The sequence below is a fragment of the Schistocerca americana genome, chromosome 3 (genome assembly GCF_021461395.2).
Source record: "Schistocerca americana isolate TAMUIC-IGC-003095 chromosome 3, iqSchAmer2.1, whole genome shotgun sequence".
NCBI classification, from domain to species: domain Eukaryota; kingdom Metazoa; phylum Arthropoda; class Insecta; order Orthoptera; family Acrididae; genus Schistocerca; species Schistocerca americana.
Window position 1 is genome coordinate 347,273,964 of NC_060121.1, and position 16,715 is coordinate 347,290,678.

At 41.3% G+C, this 16,715-nt stretch overlaps 1 protein-coding gene across 1 annotated transcript in view; it reads left to right on the forward strand.

Moving 5' to 3' along the window:
• The window catches only part of LOC124607040 (sialin-like), a 100,829-nt gene that overhangs the window by 45,446 nt on the left and 38,668 nt on the right, over positions 1 to 16,715 (forward strand). The window contains exons 4-5 of the mRNA XM_047139214.1: positions 6,806 to 6,890; positions 10,343 to 10,557. Coding sequence (XP_046995170.1) covers positions 6,806 to 6,890; positions 10,343 to 10,557 — 300 coding nt within the window. The remainder of the gene's footprint in view (positions 1 to 6,805; positions 6,891 to 10,342; positions 10,558 to 16,715) is intronic.

Genomic DNA, 16,715 nt, shown 5'->3' on the forward strand with positions numbered 1-16,715 from the left:
AGGTAGTGAAAGGAGATGAAAATTTGATAGTAATGGGTGACTGGAATTCGAGAGTAGGAAAAGGGAAAGAAGGAAACATAGTAGGTGAATATGGATTGGGGGCTAAGAAATGAAAGAGGAAGCCGCCTGGTAGAGTTTTGCACAGAGCATAACTTAATCATAGCTAACACATGGTTCAAGAATCATGAATGAAGGTTGTATACATGGAAGAATCCTGGAGATACTAGAAGGTATCAGATAGATTATATAATGGTAAGACAGAGATTTAGGAACCAGGTTTTAAATTGTAAGACATTTCCAGGGACAGATGTGGACTCTGACCACAATCTATTGGTTATGAACTGTAGATTAAAACCGAAGAAACTGCAAAAAGGTGGGAATTTAAGGAGATGAGACCTGGATAAACTGAAAGAACCAGAGGTTGTACAGAGTTTCAGGGAGAGCATAAGGGCACAATTGACGGGAATGGGGGAAAGAAGTACAGTAGAAGAAGAACGGGTAGCTCTGAGGGATGAAGTAGTGAATGCAGCAGAGGATCAAGTAAGTAAAAAGACGAGGGCTAGTAGAACTCCTTAGGGAACAGAAGAAATATTGAACTTAATTGACGAAAGGAGAAAATATAAAAATGCAGTAAATGAAGCAGGCAAAAAGGAATACAGACGTCTCAAAAATGAGATCGACAGGAGGTGCAAAATGGCTAAGCAGGGATGGCTAGAGGACAAATGTAAGGATGTAGAGGCTTATCTCACTAGGGGTAAGATAGATACTGCCTACAGGAAAATTAAAGAGACCTTTGGAGAAAATAGAACCACTTGTATGAATATCAAGAGCTCAGATGGAAACCCAGTTCTAAGCAAAGAGGGGAAAGCAGAAAGGTGGAAGGAGTATATAGAGGGTCTATACAAGGGCGATGTACTTGAGGACAATATTATGGAAATGGAAGAGGATGTAGCTGAAGATGAAATGGGAGATACGATACTGCGTGAAGAGTTTGACAGAGCACTGAAAGACCTGAGTCGAAACAAGGCCCCGGGAGTAGACAACATTCCATTAGAACTACTGATGGCCTTGGGAGAGCCAGTCCTGACAATAATCATTCCAATCCCAAAGATAGCAGGTGTTGACAGATGTGAAAATTACCGAACCATAAGTTTAATAAGTCACAGCTGCAAAATACTAACGCGAATTCTTTACAGACGAATGGAAAAACTAGTAGAAGCCGACCTCGGGGAAGATCAGTTTGGATTCCGTAGAAACACTGGAACACGTGAGGCAATACTGACCTTACGACTTATCTTAGAAGAAAGATTAAGGAAAGGCAAACCTACGTTTCTAGCATTTGTAGACTTAGAGAAAGCATTTGACAATGTTGACTGGAATACTCTCTTTCAAATTCTAAAGGTGGCAGGGGTAAAATACAGGGAGCGAAAGGCTATTTACAATTTGTACAGAAACCAGATGGCAGTTATAAGAGTCGAGGGACATGAAAGGGAAGCAGTGGTTGGGAAGGGAGTGAGACATGGTTGTAGCCTCTCCCCGATGTTATTCAATCTGTATATTGAGCAAGCAGTAAAGGAAACAAAAGAAAAATTCAGAGTAGGTATTAAAATCCATGGAGAAGAAATAAAAACTTTGAGGTTCGCCGATGACATTGTAATTCTGTCAGAGACAGCAAAGGACTTGGAAGAGCAGTTGAACGGAATGGACAGTGTCTTGAAAGGAGGATATAAGATGAACATCAACAAAAGCAAAACGAGGATAATGGAATGTGGTCGAATTAAATCGGGTGATGCTGAGGGACTTAGATTAGGAAATGAGACACTTAATGTAGTAAAGGAGTTTTGCTATTTGTGGAGCAAAATAACTGATGGTGATCGAAGTAGAAAAGATATAAAATGTAGACTGGCAATGGCAAGGAAAGCATTTCTGAAGAAGATAAATTTGTTAACATCGAGTATAAATTTAAGGGTCAGGAAGTCGTTTCTGAAAGTGTTTGTATGGAGCGTAGCCATGTATGGAAGTGAAACATGGACGATAAATAGTTTAGACAAGAAGAGAATAGAAGCTTACGAAATGTGGTGCTACAGAAGAATGCTGAAGATTAGATGGGTAGATCACATAACTAATGATGAAGTATTGAATAGAATTGGGGAGAAGAGGAGTTTGTGGCACAACTTGACTAGAGGAAGGGACCGGTTAGTAGGACATGTTCTGAGGCATCAAGGGATCACAAATTTAGCATTGGAGGGCTGCGTGGAGGGTAAAAATCGTAGAGGGAGACCAAGAGCTGAATACACTAAGCAGATTCAGAAGGATGTAGGTTGCAGTAAGTACTGGGAGATGAAGAAGGTTGCACAGGATAGGGTAGCATGGAGAGCTGCATCAAAAGTCTCAGGACTGAATACCACAACAACAATCAGTATTTTGGGTTTCAGTTAACGGATTTCTCTAGGTTTAATGACGATTACGACAATTGGAGGCGTTATAAGCATGCTTTTGTTATTGTCAGCTGTCTGCTGTGAGAAAATGTATTTTTGAGCACATACTTGTGGCTGAAGGCAGTTGGGAGATAGCAGAACGCTGCGTGAAAAGCTCTAGACCGCGCTGCCTCGCTGATCTGATTGTGAAACGGCTGGGAAAATCTCGACGTCTGCACATCATATTTAATAAAATTTAGTTGAAAACTAATGCGACCAAGATTCCGCTCCAAACAATATATCGTTGTACAGTAAACATCTCATAGAGCACATTGGAGGATCCGAGATTGGTTTCAGCGTGATATATTGTAGAAAATGCAAATGTTAATGGCAACAGCGCACACCCACACTATCGTGTGTATTCGGTTGGTAGATGCGCCTTCATCTCAAAATTCACTTTCCACAAATCATGCACTATGGTCTCACAAATAATTAAACATAGTCCATTACCTAAGAAAGTCAACGCGATAGTCACTGATTCAGATTAACAATATGTTTATTTCTTACAGTCCACGTACGCCTTTCTCGTCAGTAACGAATACTATAAGGCGGAAATTCACTATTCGTTACACCATCCTCTCATTCCTTCCGCCTCCACGTCTTCAATAAGAATCCAAAAAGTTCTTCAGAATTCTTCAGACTCGATGTAGTTTCCGTCTGCCACTGGACAATTCTCGATCTGTTCTATTTTTCTTCTCTCTCTTGCAAATCTAAACCGGAAAATTAATTCCGGTTCTTCTTCTGTCTTTCAGTCGGCTTCTCTGCTTTCTTGATACATCAACATAGTTTTCGAATAATTTACATCCCAACGTTCGGAAGGAAAAGTGCACCAACGCCTTCTACTATGACGCCATTATACAGTGTCTGATACATTCTTCATTTCACTGACAGGTTCCCAAAGTTACTCTCTTTCATCTCCTTCCAGGTGCACTCTTCTCAGCACGCCACAGTCTAAACATAGCTTCAAAGTATTTCTTTCTTTTCGTTACCTGATCATCAGTTCGCCACCAGCTCACTATCAACCGTCTTCCGTCTACTACCTCGATTATGAAACACTGGGTTTATTTTTGTCCTAACGGGCATAGTATTTGATTACCATGGAAGTAAAAAAAAAAGCAGTTGTCATTGCGTCACGAACTTAAAGGCGACGTCCGCCATCTTACATAGCCCCTAAACATTGGGTACTCAGCATTTATACCTCCATGGCTCACAGAGGAGGTACTTCGCCGTGACATCACCCTGGCATGCCCATGTCCATTTTTGACCGTTGGGGTATCTATCGACTTTCGCGGTATGTGTCCCAAATATCATCTGGTGCTTCGATTGTGTGGAGACGTAGTTGTCTCGTAAAAAAACGCCAGCGTCGTATATAGGTGTACTAACGATCCGATCGTAATCTATAGCTGGAAGAATGGTGATGGGTAGGAATTATGGGTGGGCATTACTGATTAATGTGTATATCGTTAATTTAAAAAAATCCAAAAAAAGTAATACATGATCAGAACGGAAGCATATTTACAAAAATTGAGTGGAAGAAATGTTATAAAATGACTCGTTCCCCATCATTACTATTTATTGTGCAAATGATACATGTCACATGAAACTAACTATTCGTATGTCACAGAGCATGATGTACGTTTTATAGGTGTATACACTTTCAAAAGCTCAAAAAGAAATTCAAAAGTATAATCAAGCAGATGATCAAAGTAGACATACATTACAGTTGTGATATATTTGGTTGTTCCTGAAAAACTGGTAGAATTACTGGCGGGAAATATTCTGGGAAAAGTAGCAAATAGGCTACTGCTCGAACAGTAGGCCTACATGTTACACAGCTTAGGCTATCATTACCAAAAAAGATTTACGTATATGTTAAAGCAAAATATCCATTTTACGGGGTCTAAACGTGTTAGATGTTTCGCTAAATAACATTTATAACACTGCACAATGTTTGAACATGTTTTAAAAAATTATATCGTTCTTTTACGCTGTTACTTACTGTTATTAGTCGCACACTGAATGACACATCATAGGTAAGATTTCAAAGTAGACCGATGTGTAAACTACAGTGAAACTAATGTACTGACAATCAAATAAAACAATAATTCTATTCTGTGTGAAGGTATATCTCTATGAAATTATGTTTCTGTGACGTTTCAATAATCGTTCACTTTGTTGATGTCCATGAGATACGATAGCATGCCTTGTTTCTTTCCTCACTGCACATGTTTGTGGGCTAACAAAGAACACGTAGGTAAGTTTTTTACAAATGTAAACATTAAAAATGTAGTGCATACGTGTTGAAAGCTGCAAACGTAGCGAACAAGAAGCAGTACCAATAAGCAAACAAGCATTGGTTTCGGAGTTCCAGTTTCGTTTGCTGTCGATACAAGTACAGTAGAACTAAATGGATTACGAAAGTTTCCTTCTCAAATGTTATCCTTGTCTTCTTGGTTATTCGAAATATAACACACGCACACAAAAAAAAAATTACATTAACGAGCCCAAATGCGTCGTATTACTGCAGCAAATATGTATTCAAGACAGGAAAACATTTGAAATTATCTTCTTGACACTATGTGATTCAGGTGAGCACTGTAATTTTTAGTATTTAAAACAGCTGTTACGTGTACACGAGGGAAAGAAAGAACAAGAAGCAATCGTAAACAGTAGTTTGCTAATGTTTTGGGCTATTTAAGACGTCGGTAGGCCCTGGCCACTTTGGCTTCAAAACAACTTACAGCTTTACAGCGCCATCCCTCTTTTTTAATCTCCATGTTGATTACATATATCATAAAATTTACATTGCTTACATAAATATTACTAAAAAGTACAATTAAAATATTAAATTTACAAATAAAGTTTCGTACGTTCGGATACATTCTTTCACATTTTAAATTCGTATGAACAAAATCGGCGAGTGAAAGGTACTAACCTCGCACTAAAAACAAATACAATGAAGAAAAAAGAGACTATTGGCGAACTAACACATAGCAATTACCTGAGGCGAAAATCTACGTACATGAAGTGTTATCTTATATGGAAGTGACACGTGCACGACAAACAATTCACACAAGACGACAGTAGAAGTTCTGTGAATGAAGTGCTATAGAAGAATGCTGAAATCACATGGATAGATCGGATACATAGTGAGGAGGTACTGAACCGAAATGGAGGATAAAGAAGTCTATGGCAAAACTTCACTAAAAGATAGGACTCAGAGGCATCAAGAAATAGCCAGTTTGGCTATAGAAGGAAGTATGTGCGAGAAAAATTGTAGGCAGAGACCTATGCGTCAATGAAGAAAGTAGGTTAAAATGGAAGTAGGTTGCAACAGTTGTAAATAGAGAGATGAAGCGTCTCACACATGCACAGGACAGATTAGCGTGGAATACTTTATCAAACCAGTCTTATATGTATGCATGGGTGTATGTTCTTTCGGACATGCCGGAAGCAACAGACATCATGTATTCATATAATTGATGCGCTTCAATGTGCAATGAACCCACCAACTTCAGTGCGGGTGCACAATTACATTCGGCCTTCTGTGGGCATCTCAAAGTGGTGAGTATGGAGGACATAGAAGACAACTGCTCTATAGTTGGGAACATGGGTGGGCCGAGGGGCGTGCCGAGATAGTCCGAGAAATGACAAACACTCTGTCCGTACGGCGCAATGGTTAATGCAACTGCCTCGGGTTTGACTCCCAGTCCGGTACACATTTTCACTTGTTGCCGCTGGTTCCACATGAAGTCCCAATACATCTGACATCAATAATTCCTTCCATTTCCTAACCTTTCTCCCCTCCTACAACTTCAGTTTACATGATATTTAACATTTTTGGCTATTTGAATGTGTCTGGGACTACTTGTTATCTACCTGTACAGTATCGGTACGTTACACTATCGATTCGCGATGTATTCTACTGGAATTCTCTACTTCACCGCTGCTGATAACTACAATGAGTAAAGTGGTATTGAAAACAATTCTCTTCAAAGTTCACTTGCTTAAATTAAGATACAAATATGTGCGCTGTGTGCTGCTGATTGCTTGTCATTACCACGGACCTGCAAATCATTTCTTTTCTGTCTCTGTGTCTCTCTCTCTCTCTCTCTCTCGATCTCTTTCATTCTTACTCGCTTCTCCAAGTACGAAAATCGAAATCAAGCAGGGCACATTAAGAGCAAATTGTGTAGTTTATGTTCACTACAGCTCCCTTATGCAATTAAAGCATTTCAGCATCTTACGATATCTTTGTCATTAATTTATTTTTCTTTTATTACCTGACTGCGCAGATCAGATTCGAATATCGTCTTTTTCGTTTACAGGGTGGCATAATACCAGCTATACAGACGACAGTTTGCAGGTGGGCACCAGACCACGAAAGGAGCCTGTTCTCCATTATTTTCTTAGGTAAGCGTCAAGGAGCCCGTTTTCCAATGTTTTCCTAGGTAAGCATGAAGGAGCGTGGATTCCGTTATTTTCCTGGGTGTCAACAAACCGTGTTGTAACTTTCGTTCAGTAAACGTAATATATCCCATTAACGTGTGATATTAAATTGTTGTTGATGATATGTGCTGTCAGCAACACAGTCTATAACTAAGAATATAAGGTTGCTCTACTGGATATTTTCTAGAGAGTTAAACTCAGTGATTACTAAATGGTGATCGATTTGCCAACCACAGTTGCACGACAAAGTCGTTGATGGGATGCTGCTCACCCAGTACTTGTTGCTCTGTTATTCTTGTCACTTTATTGAATTAATAATCCTTGACATGTCATTCATATTGTGAATACTCATACACAATGGAATAGGTGAATGAATGACGGCACCACATCCCATCTACGGGGACGTAATCTAGGATCTTCTCCACTGTCCTTATCACCCACACATTGAGCCTGGTCCAGGGCAACGGAGATTTCTTCTGTCTACCTAGTTCATTTGCTCCCGTGCAAAGAGTGCTCATAGTAACTCAAACCATTGTATTCCCAGTACTGCTTTAACTTGATTTCACGGGTTATGTACTGTATTTACAGATACTTTTAAAACAGTTGCTAGGATTACCAAATTTTGAAACAGATGTACGTGGAACGTTCAGCAAGTAATGCAGCATATTTTTTTTCTGAAAGCAGGTTGGTTTTATTCAGAATTCCAATACACCATATTATTCACCTCGGCTACAAACTCTGCTTTTCAACATACTCTCCGTTCAATGCGACGGCTTTACGCCGACTTAATGAGAGGGCCTGAGTGCCCGCGTGGTTCCACTCTATTGGTCGATGTCGGAGCCAATGCCTTGATGCATCAAAAATCTCCACATCATCCACGTACTGCTTCCTGCGGAGTGCATTCTTCATTGGGCCAAACAGATGGAAGTTGGAAGGTGCGAGATTCGAGCTGTAGGGTGGATGAGAGAGAACAGTCCAATGAAGTTTCGTGAGCTCCTCCCGGGTGCGCAAACTTGTATGAGATCTTGCGTTGTCATGGATCAAGAGAACTTAGTTTCTATTTTCGTGGCGACGAACACGCTGAAGTCGCTACTTTAATTTCCTGAGGATAGCATAATATACTTAAGTGTTGATCATTGTAGCCTGAGGGAGTACATCAAACAGAATAACCCCTTCAGAGAACCAGAAGACCGTTGCCACGGCTTTATCGGCTGAGAGTGCAGTTTTAAATTTTTTCTTCGGGGGAGAGGTGATGTTGAGCCACTTCATGGATTGCCATTTTGTTTCCATTTCGCATTGATGATCTCATGTTTCGTCGCCTGTGACGACGTTCAACAAAAAATTGTCGCGATCAGCCTCTCAATGTGCAAGCAATTACGCACAGATGGTTCCTCGTTGCTGTTTATGGTTTTTTGTCAGGCGGCGAGGAACTCAGAGGGCACACATCTTTGAATACCCCAACTGGTGGGCGAATGCGTCAGCACTACCAACGGAGACGTCCATTTGTGCAGCGAGGTGTTTGATTGTGCTTCGCCGGGCACCTCGAATGAGAGTGTCCGCACCTCCCAACATTGTAGGAGTCACAGACGTGTGCTTCTGGCTAGCTCGCGGGAGATCGGAAAGGTTTTGCGCGACACCTTTTGGAATGATAACAGATACCTCGCCCATCGACTCACCGTGCTTTTGTTCACTGCCAGGTCTCTGTAGACATTCTGCAAGCGTCTGTGAATATCTGCGATGCTCTGGTTTTCCATCAAAAGAAACGAAATGCCAACTCTGGGCTTGGAACGCACGTTTCTTACAGGCCCCATTTTGAAGGCAACTTATAGCACCGCCACCTATTGAACTTCATGAAACTATAGAGACTGAAACGGGAATACTCCACGACGTCCTACAACAAATTTCCCCTTTGTTTCAACCGGAATTAGCGAGAAGAAAATGAGTTGTATTACCTACTGAACGCCCATCATAACTTATTTCGTTTGTTTGTGCTCACGGTTGTGTTCGAGTTAGTGACCTACATGTCTGTCTTTAGAGATGGGCTTTATTCTTTGCAGTGCATACATTATCACTCTGTTGTATTACGAAAATTACTCTTAAAGACCGAAACATTAAACATATTTATTTAAAGCTTTATTCCCCTCTCTTTTGTCGGAGGTTGTTTCACCGGTATTACAATCCTTTTTTTTAATGTGTGTTTCAAACCGCCATTGAGGATTCTCTTCCTTTTAATGTCTTTCCACGGGTCAGTGTTAATTTTGCTTTATCGTACGTTATTAACACATTTTCTGTTACTGGGAGTGAGATTAACGCTGCTGTCAGCTACAGTAGAGGTATAAAGCGGTGTTCTGCCGTATAACGAGCATAATACATGACGGCGATGGCTTGTAATTCCGCACTCAGACGGGTAGCATGAGAACTGTTACCACTAACATACCAACATGTCGTAAATGGCAGTATACCAGCAAAGATCTGATGTCGGACAAAATGTGCCATACAGCATTATTCAATTGCACGCATCATTTCATGACTCGTCCTTCGCATGTGCAAGTAAGTCGGTTTGATGATCTAAAAACGCAGAGCGTGACTCTCGAAACGCGTAGTTGCGAGTTAGAAGTGGCTTTTTGTGTTTTGTATCTTGAATAAATATGTCGACTGACTGAACAAACACTATTTCGTGTCCATATTGTTACCATGAGGAATTTTTGAATAGTATGGTTGATACGAACATGACGAAGGTATTTCAGGAGCTCTGAACAGAAGGCAATATCCCATGGAATGGAATCATTTGTCTCCGTCACCGGAAACCAGAGTTAGACCAGTTCTCACTATTCGTAAACTCCTGTTCTTGGTGCTTCGTGGCAAAGTAGATTGCTGATGAAATTTTCTGGAGCGTGATTCAGTCATAAGCACCAGTATCTATTTCTACAGCCCATGAAAACTGCTTCGTGCTATGTAACACAAAGCACGTGGCTAGGTGAGACTTGGCGCTGTTTTTATCTGCAAATATACTCATTCTCATTCGGCAGCCATAGTGCCATGACTCATTAGTGATTCTGACAGTGAACCACTTCCTCCTTCCTTCGTCTGCGATCTCTCCCCATCTATCTTTCTTCTCTTGGTATTAACAGATTCCTGGATAAGGAGCCTGTCAAACGGCTGATACCGTGTGGTTATAACATGTGGAACGTACTAATTGAGTGGTGCCTTGCTATCTGAACATGGATGTGAATCAAGTCGAAACATTATCCGCGGTCCGTACTTCAGTTGACAGCCTTTGGAACTTACTTTCTGGCTGCTCCTTGTAGTTCCACGAAACTTTACCGAGTACGTGTAAGAAATCATATGCCTGATTCGATTGCGCAGCGAATATTTCCTGTTGTTACTGAGCTGCTGCGACATTTGTTTGCCGACAGGAATATTTATTGGAACCCTTGTATCCATGGCGGTGACGGGCGTCCTGTGCGAGACCGTCGGTGGGTGGCCGCTTTCCTTTTACTTTTTCGGAGGCGTCGGACTGCTATGGTGCGTGCCTTGGTTCTTCCAGGCTGCGGATTCGCCGTCGCAACACCCGTACATCGACCCAGCCGAACGTAACTACATCAAGGCTACGATACGGTCAGCTGCTAAGGTAAAGTGCGCTTTCACCAGTTCTTGCTGTATCATAAAATGACTACTAAATGACATTGTAGTTTTCCCACTGCCACGCTGGTCTTGAGGAGTCGTATGTGGCTGATAATAGTGACAGCTATCGGAATGTGTTCCACTCCATTTAAAAAAAATAATATTTGTAATTTGCAAGAAAAACATACCACAAATTCGAGAACCACCGCCGGCCGAAGTGGCCGTGCGGTTAAAGGCGCTGCAGTCTGGAACCGCAAGACCGCTACGGTCGCAGGTTCGAATCCTGCCTCGGGCATGGATGTTTGTGATGTCCTTAGGTTAGTTAGGTTTAACTAGTTCTAAGTTCTAGGGGACTAATGACCTCAGCAGTTGAGTCCCATAGTGCTCAGAGCCATTTGAACCATCGAGAACCACCCGCTATGCTGAACTTGTCATGCTGTAAGCACCAACTACAAAGTTTAAAGTTGGTTAAAAAAGATCCACTTTCTTGAACTTCATCATTATTTTTATATTTATTGTTATCCTAATCAGACCAGTTTTGCAGACTCTTGACAGCCTCGTAACAGACCACAGTCAAGAAGATCGTGACTGCCATGTATTAAACTGCGACGGTGCAGAACCTCAGTTACGGGTTGCCCGCCCAACGGCTTCCAGGGGCAACAAAAATTAGTCTTTCGATATTTTATGTAATTATTGACCGAATTTAAAACTTTAGAATGCTTTCATAATCTGCTCATTAAGGGATATAATCTTATATCAAACTTTTAACACAGAAGACAAGTATTAGACTTAGGAATTGTGTTTATGTCTTGCCGCAGCGTAACTTACTGCATGCAAATTACACTCACTACACTGCTTGACAGTCGCTGAGGAACAGAGATGTTGTTGGACAGAAATAATTACAAACAATGATGTATGATATGAAACACAGTACTTACGTAATAGAGGTGGAGTGGCATATTTATCACGAAAAATGAAATATATTACACCACATGGGAAAGCAGGGAACAGGCATAAATAACGTTCATATTTGACACAGGTCAGACTCCCAAAATAAAGGTCGATATCGGACTCTCAGTAAGGAATATGCCCTCGTCTGGCATTAATGCACATTTTACACCTGTTATTCGTGCTCGACGGCGGATATTGTACTACTTCTTTCCCAAGGCGGTTTTCAGTTCGTGCACTGTTCGGGGTAGGGGTGTCAATTAAGAAACACGTCTGCCAAAAGCATCCCAGGCATGTTCAATGTCTATAGCGCTTAGGTTTGAGGAGTCTGCAGGTCATTCCATACGTTCAATATCTTCACTTTCCAGTGTGTCCGACTCCTCAGCTGTTCTGCGTGAGCGGCTGCTGTCGTCCGTAAACAAAAACCGGTACCTACCGTCCGTTTCCTTCCCTCCCCCCCCCCCCCCCCCCACCAACCCCCTGTAAACAAAATAGATGGACCATAACGTCTAGCCCATACCATTTACGTTCGTAAACATTATAAGGCGTGTAATGTGTTCCACTCTCTCACTCTCTCTCCACACTAACTGGTGGCCGGAATCACATGCCTCAGTCTAGCAGTATTCGCCGCAGAACATCACTCTGGACCACTGTTGCTGACTGCATCCAACACACTCATTACACCAGCGAACTCTTTCTCGACGACAGCGTTGGGATGCATTAAACAGGCTTCCGAGCATAGAAACTCGCCTGATTTAATCGCCGTGAAATGGTTCTGCCAGAGACGAGTGTACTGACAGCGGTTGCAAGGCTACAGTGATCTACCTGGGAGTGAGATGTCTGTTCCTTTTCGCCACTAGGGCTACGCATCGATCCTATTGCTTTGTGGTCCATCTATGACTACAGCCATGCTTTTGCATAGCATTTCCACCTTCTGGGGCCTTTTCTAAATCTCGAGATGACACTTTTGGACACAACACACCCATTGCTGAGGCCACAGCAGTGACACTTTGACCAGCTTCGAGACGTCCAAATGCTCGTCCATGATCGTAAACACTCAAACGACGTCTTGCAGACTTGTCATATCACACGAAAATGTAGTAACCGGTTCTACAATCACCTCCGTCAAACACAGTACTGTATGAACTGTCTAATGCATACGGAGCATACGTGCACAGGCTTCGCTGCTGTTAACACATCCTGCCCTCCACATTTCCTTTTGCTGTCATTGGTCGGGTGTTCCGCAGCAATTGTCGGTTGTTCCTCAGCAACTATCAATGATGATGATGATGATGATGATAATGATGGTGATGAGTGGTTTGTGGGGCGCTCAACTGCGCGGTTATCAGCGCGCGTAGAAAGTCCCAATCTTTACATCTACATCTACATTTATACTCCGCTGTCATTACCTCCCTTTCCTGTTACAGTCGCGTATGGTTCGCGGGAAGAACGACTGCCGGAAAGCCTCCGTGCGCGCTCGAATCTCTCTAATTTTACATTCGTGATCTCATCGGGAGGTATAAGTAGGGGGAAGTAATATAGTCGATACCTCATCCAGAAACGCACCCTCTCGAAACCTGGACAGCAAGCTACACTGCGATGCAGAGCGCCTCTCTTACAGAGTCTGCCACTTGAGTTTGCTAAACATCTTCGTAACGCTATCACGCTTACCAAATAACCCTGTGACGAAACGCGCCGCTCTTCTTTGGACCTTCTCTATCTTCTCTGTCAACCAGACCTGGTACGGATCGCACACTGATGGGCAATACTCAAGTATAGGTCGAACGAGTGTTTTGTAAGCCACCTCCTTTGTTGATGGACTACATTTTCTAAGGACTCTCCCAATGAATCTCAACCTGGCACCCGCCTTACCAACAATTAATTTTATATGATCATTCCACTTGAAATCGTTCCGTACGCATGGTCCCAGATATTTTACAGAAGTAACTGCTACCAGTATTCTCTGACTGTAGCTGTAAAATTACGTCATAGTACGACACATAGTTTAGCAGGTATTACGTCATAAACATTGAGATACATGAAAATCTTTACTCGGTCCAATCTCGCCACTTTCATGAATGATGCTTAAATGATGAGGACAACACAAACAACCAATCCAAGAGCGGAGAAAATTCCTAACCCGACCGGGAATCGAACCCGGGACCCCGTGATCCAGACGAAGCAACGCTAGCCACTAGACCACGAGCTGCGGACAGCAACTATCAAGCAGTGTGTATTAATCCAATATCAGAAAATGAGAGCTAAGTGCAACTTCCAACAAATATTGCACAAAATTTTAAACCGTTACTGAACCTTTTGTCGCTGGTACCCTCCCCCTTCCCGCGCCCCACCCCACACTATATGGTTCAAATGGCTCTGAGCACTATGGGACTCAACTGCTGAGGTCATCAGTCCCCTAGAATTTAGAACTACTTAAACCTAACTAACCTAAGGACATCACACACATCCATGCCCGAGGCAGGATTCGAACCTGCGACCGTAGCAGTCGCGCGGTTTCGGACTGAAGCGCCTAGAACCGCTCGGTCACTCCGGCCGGCCCTACAGCATAATGAAAGGAAAAAAAAATATGGCTTACCACATTTCCGCTGCTCGTGCACTAAAACTGCACCATCAAGCATGACGTTTTGATATATTACTTCTTTACGACTAACTTTATTCGCAACACGTTTTGCAGACAGTACTTACATATATCTCTGACTGTAGCTGTAAAATTATGTCATAGTACGACACATTGTTTAGCAGGTATTACGTCATAAGCATTGAGATACATGAAAATCTAAATTTTCTTTGAAACGAAGCGGAAATTACCCAGAGAATAACCACCCACTGCTTGATAATGAGCGGATTTATCGACCTGAAACGAGCACTAAAAATAATTTCAAACCGTTTCTAAACTTTTTCTCACTTACATGCTTGACGTCAAGTATTAAATACATTAACTCATGACACGCTTGAAGATGTTTTATACATGGGAGTTGGATTCTTAAAAGAGTTGGGGGTTTTCTGGTTAAGCGCTTATTTTCGTTCCTTGTATCTTAAAAGAAAATATATATCATTAAATGAATCATTGATATGAGTTTTAATTTCCAGCAGCCTTTCCCGCCAGTTGGTAGAAAATGACCTACTGGTTTTAAAAACTGCACTTTACAAAATGTTAATTACATTAGCTTCTACATGATACCGATAGGGCAAAAAATAAAGATAACGTTTTTAATTTATCAAGAACATAATATTAAGCATTATGCTGTCAGTTTTCATTGAGTGCAGATTCTGTTGTGCCACTACGATTTAAATCTAGAAATCTATGTAATCTACCTTTTTAAAGAAATATTTTAATATTAAAGTTGATATTTAAAATGGAATAAATTATTCTTTTGCATGTGCTTGATATGTATACACCAAACGCGTTCTATTGTTTATCTGACGCCGCTGATGTTCCCTTAGCAAATATGAACGTAAATTACGATTTTTGTACTTTTAATAATACAATGTGGAACTGTTGTGCATTTTTGTTCTAATCTATTGCCATTAAAGCCTTGAGTTTGAGTGAGTCATTACTTCATTTTAGTCCACAATGAGCTTTAATCGGACAAGAACTAGGACATAAAAAAGCATAAACGAAAAGATCAATGAGTATAAATAAATTCGGAGATTATTTCACGAGAATGAAATAAAATAGAATGCGTACAAAATAACGGATTATCCTCCAACAAAGAAGAGACCAATAGGTTGACCAGTAAGAATGTGGGGAGATGAAATAGAAACTAACCATAGACAATAGGGACACTGAACAAAGTACATAAGTGGCAAATGCCTAAAATGTGAAGGAAGAAGAAGTAGTTTTATGTTACAAAAATATTAAGGATAAAAAAGAGATAACTAAAGAAAGAATATGAAGTGACAAGATTGCAGCTGGTCAACAACGTATCTCTTTTGTGATCTTATTAGAAACCTAGGCAGGAATTTTCAAGCTTAGTATCATGGGAGTACTAGTATAGGTTCAAGTTATATAAAATCGCTACCATGTCATATACTGACAATTTAATTGAAGAATTTCCCCTCAGCTCAGTCAAAGTGGTATAAGATACTGTGTCATCACGACCTGTGTGTGTTCATTTCCACGGCCGTTGGTCCGGGTGGGACTATTGCTATGCAACTGGTCTGGCATTCGAGATAACTGTGGCTCAAATCGCCGCCCCCTCACCCGTATTATGTTTTCCATGGTTAACATTGTTGGAACACGTGAGGCAATACTGACCTTACGACTTATCTTAGAAGAAAGATTAAGGAAAGGCAAACCTACGTTTCTAGCATTTGTAGATTTAGAGAAAGCTTTTGACAATGTTGACTGGAATACTCTCTTTCAAATTCTAAAGGTGGCAGGGTTAAAATACAGGGAGCGAAAGGCTATTTACAATTTGTACAGAAACCAGATGGCAGTTATAAGAGTCGAGGGGCATGAAAGGGAAGCAGTGGTTGGGAAGGGAGTGAGACAGGGTTGTAACCTCTCTCCGATGTTATTCAATCTGTATATTGAGCAAGCAGTAAAGGAAACAAAAGAAAAATTTGGGGTAGGTATTAAAATCCAGGGAGAAGAAATAAAAACGTTGAGGTTCGCCGATGACATTGTAATTATGTCAGCGAAAGCAAAGGACTTGGAAGAGCAGTTGAACGGAATGGACAGTGTCTTGAAAGGAGGATATAAGATGAACATCAACAAAAGCAAAACGAGGATAGCGGAATGTAGTCGAATGAAGTCGGGTGATGCTGAGGGAATTAGATTAGGAAATGAGACGCTTAAAGTAGTAAAGGAGTTTTGCTATTTGGGGAGCAAAATAATTGATGATGGTCGAAGTAGAGAGGATATAAAATGTAGACTGGCAATGGCAAGGAAAGCGTTTCTGAAGAAGATAATTTTGTTAACATCGAGTATAGATTTAAGTGTCAGGAAGTCGTTTCTGAAAGTATTTGTATGGAGTGTAGCCATGTATGGAACTGAAACATGGACAATAAATAGTTTGGACAAGAAGAGAATAGAAGCTTTCGAGATGTGGTGCTACAGAAGAATGTTGAAGATTAGATGCGTAGATCACGTAACTAATGACGAGATGTTGAACAGGATTGGGGAGAAGAGAAGTTTGTGGCACAACTTGACTAGAAGAAGGGATCGGTTGGTAGGACATGTCCTGAGGCATC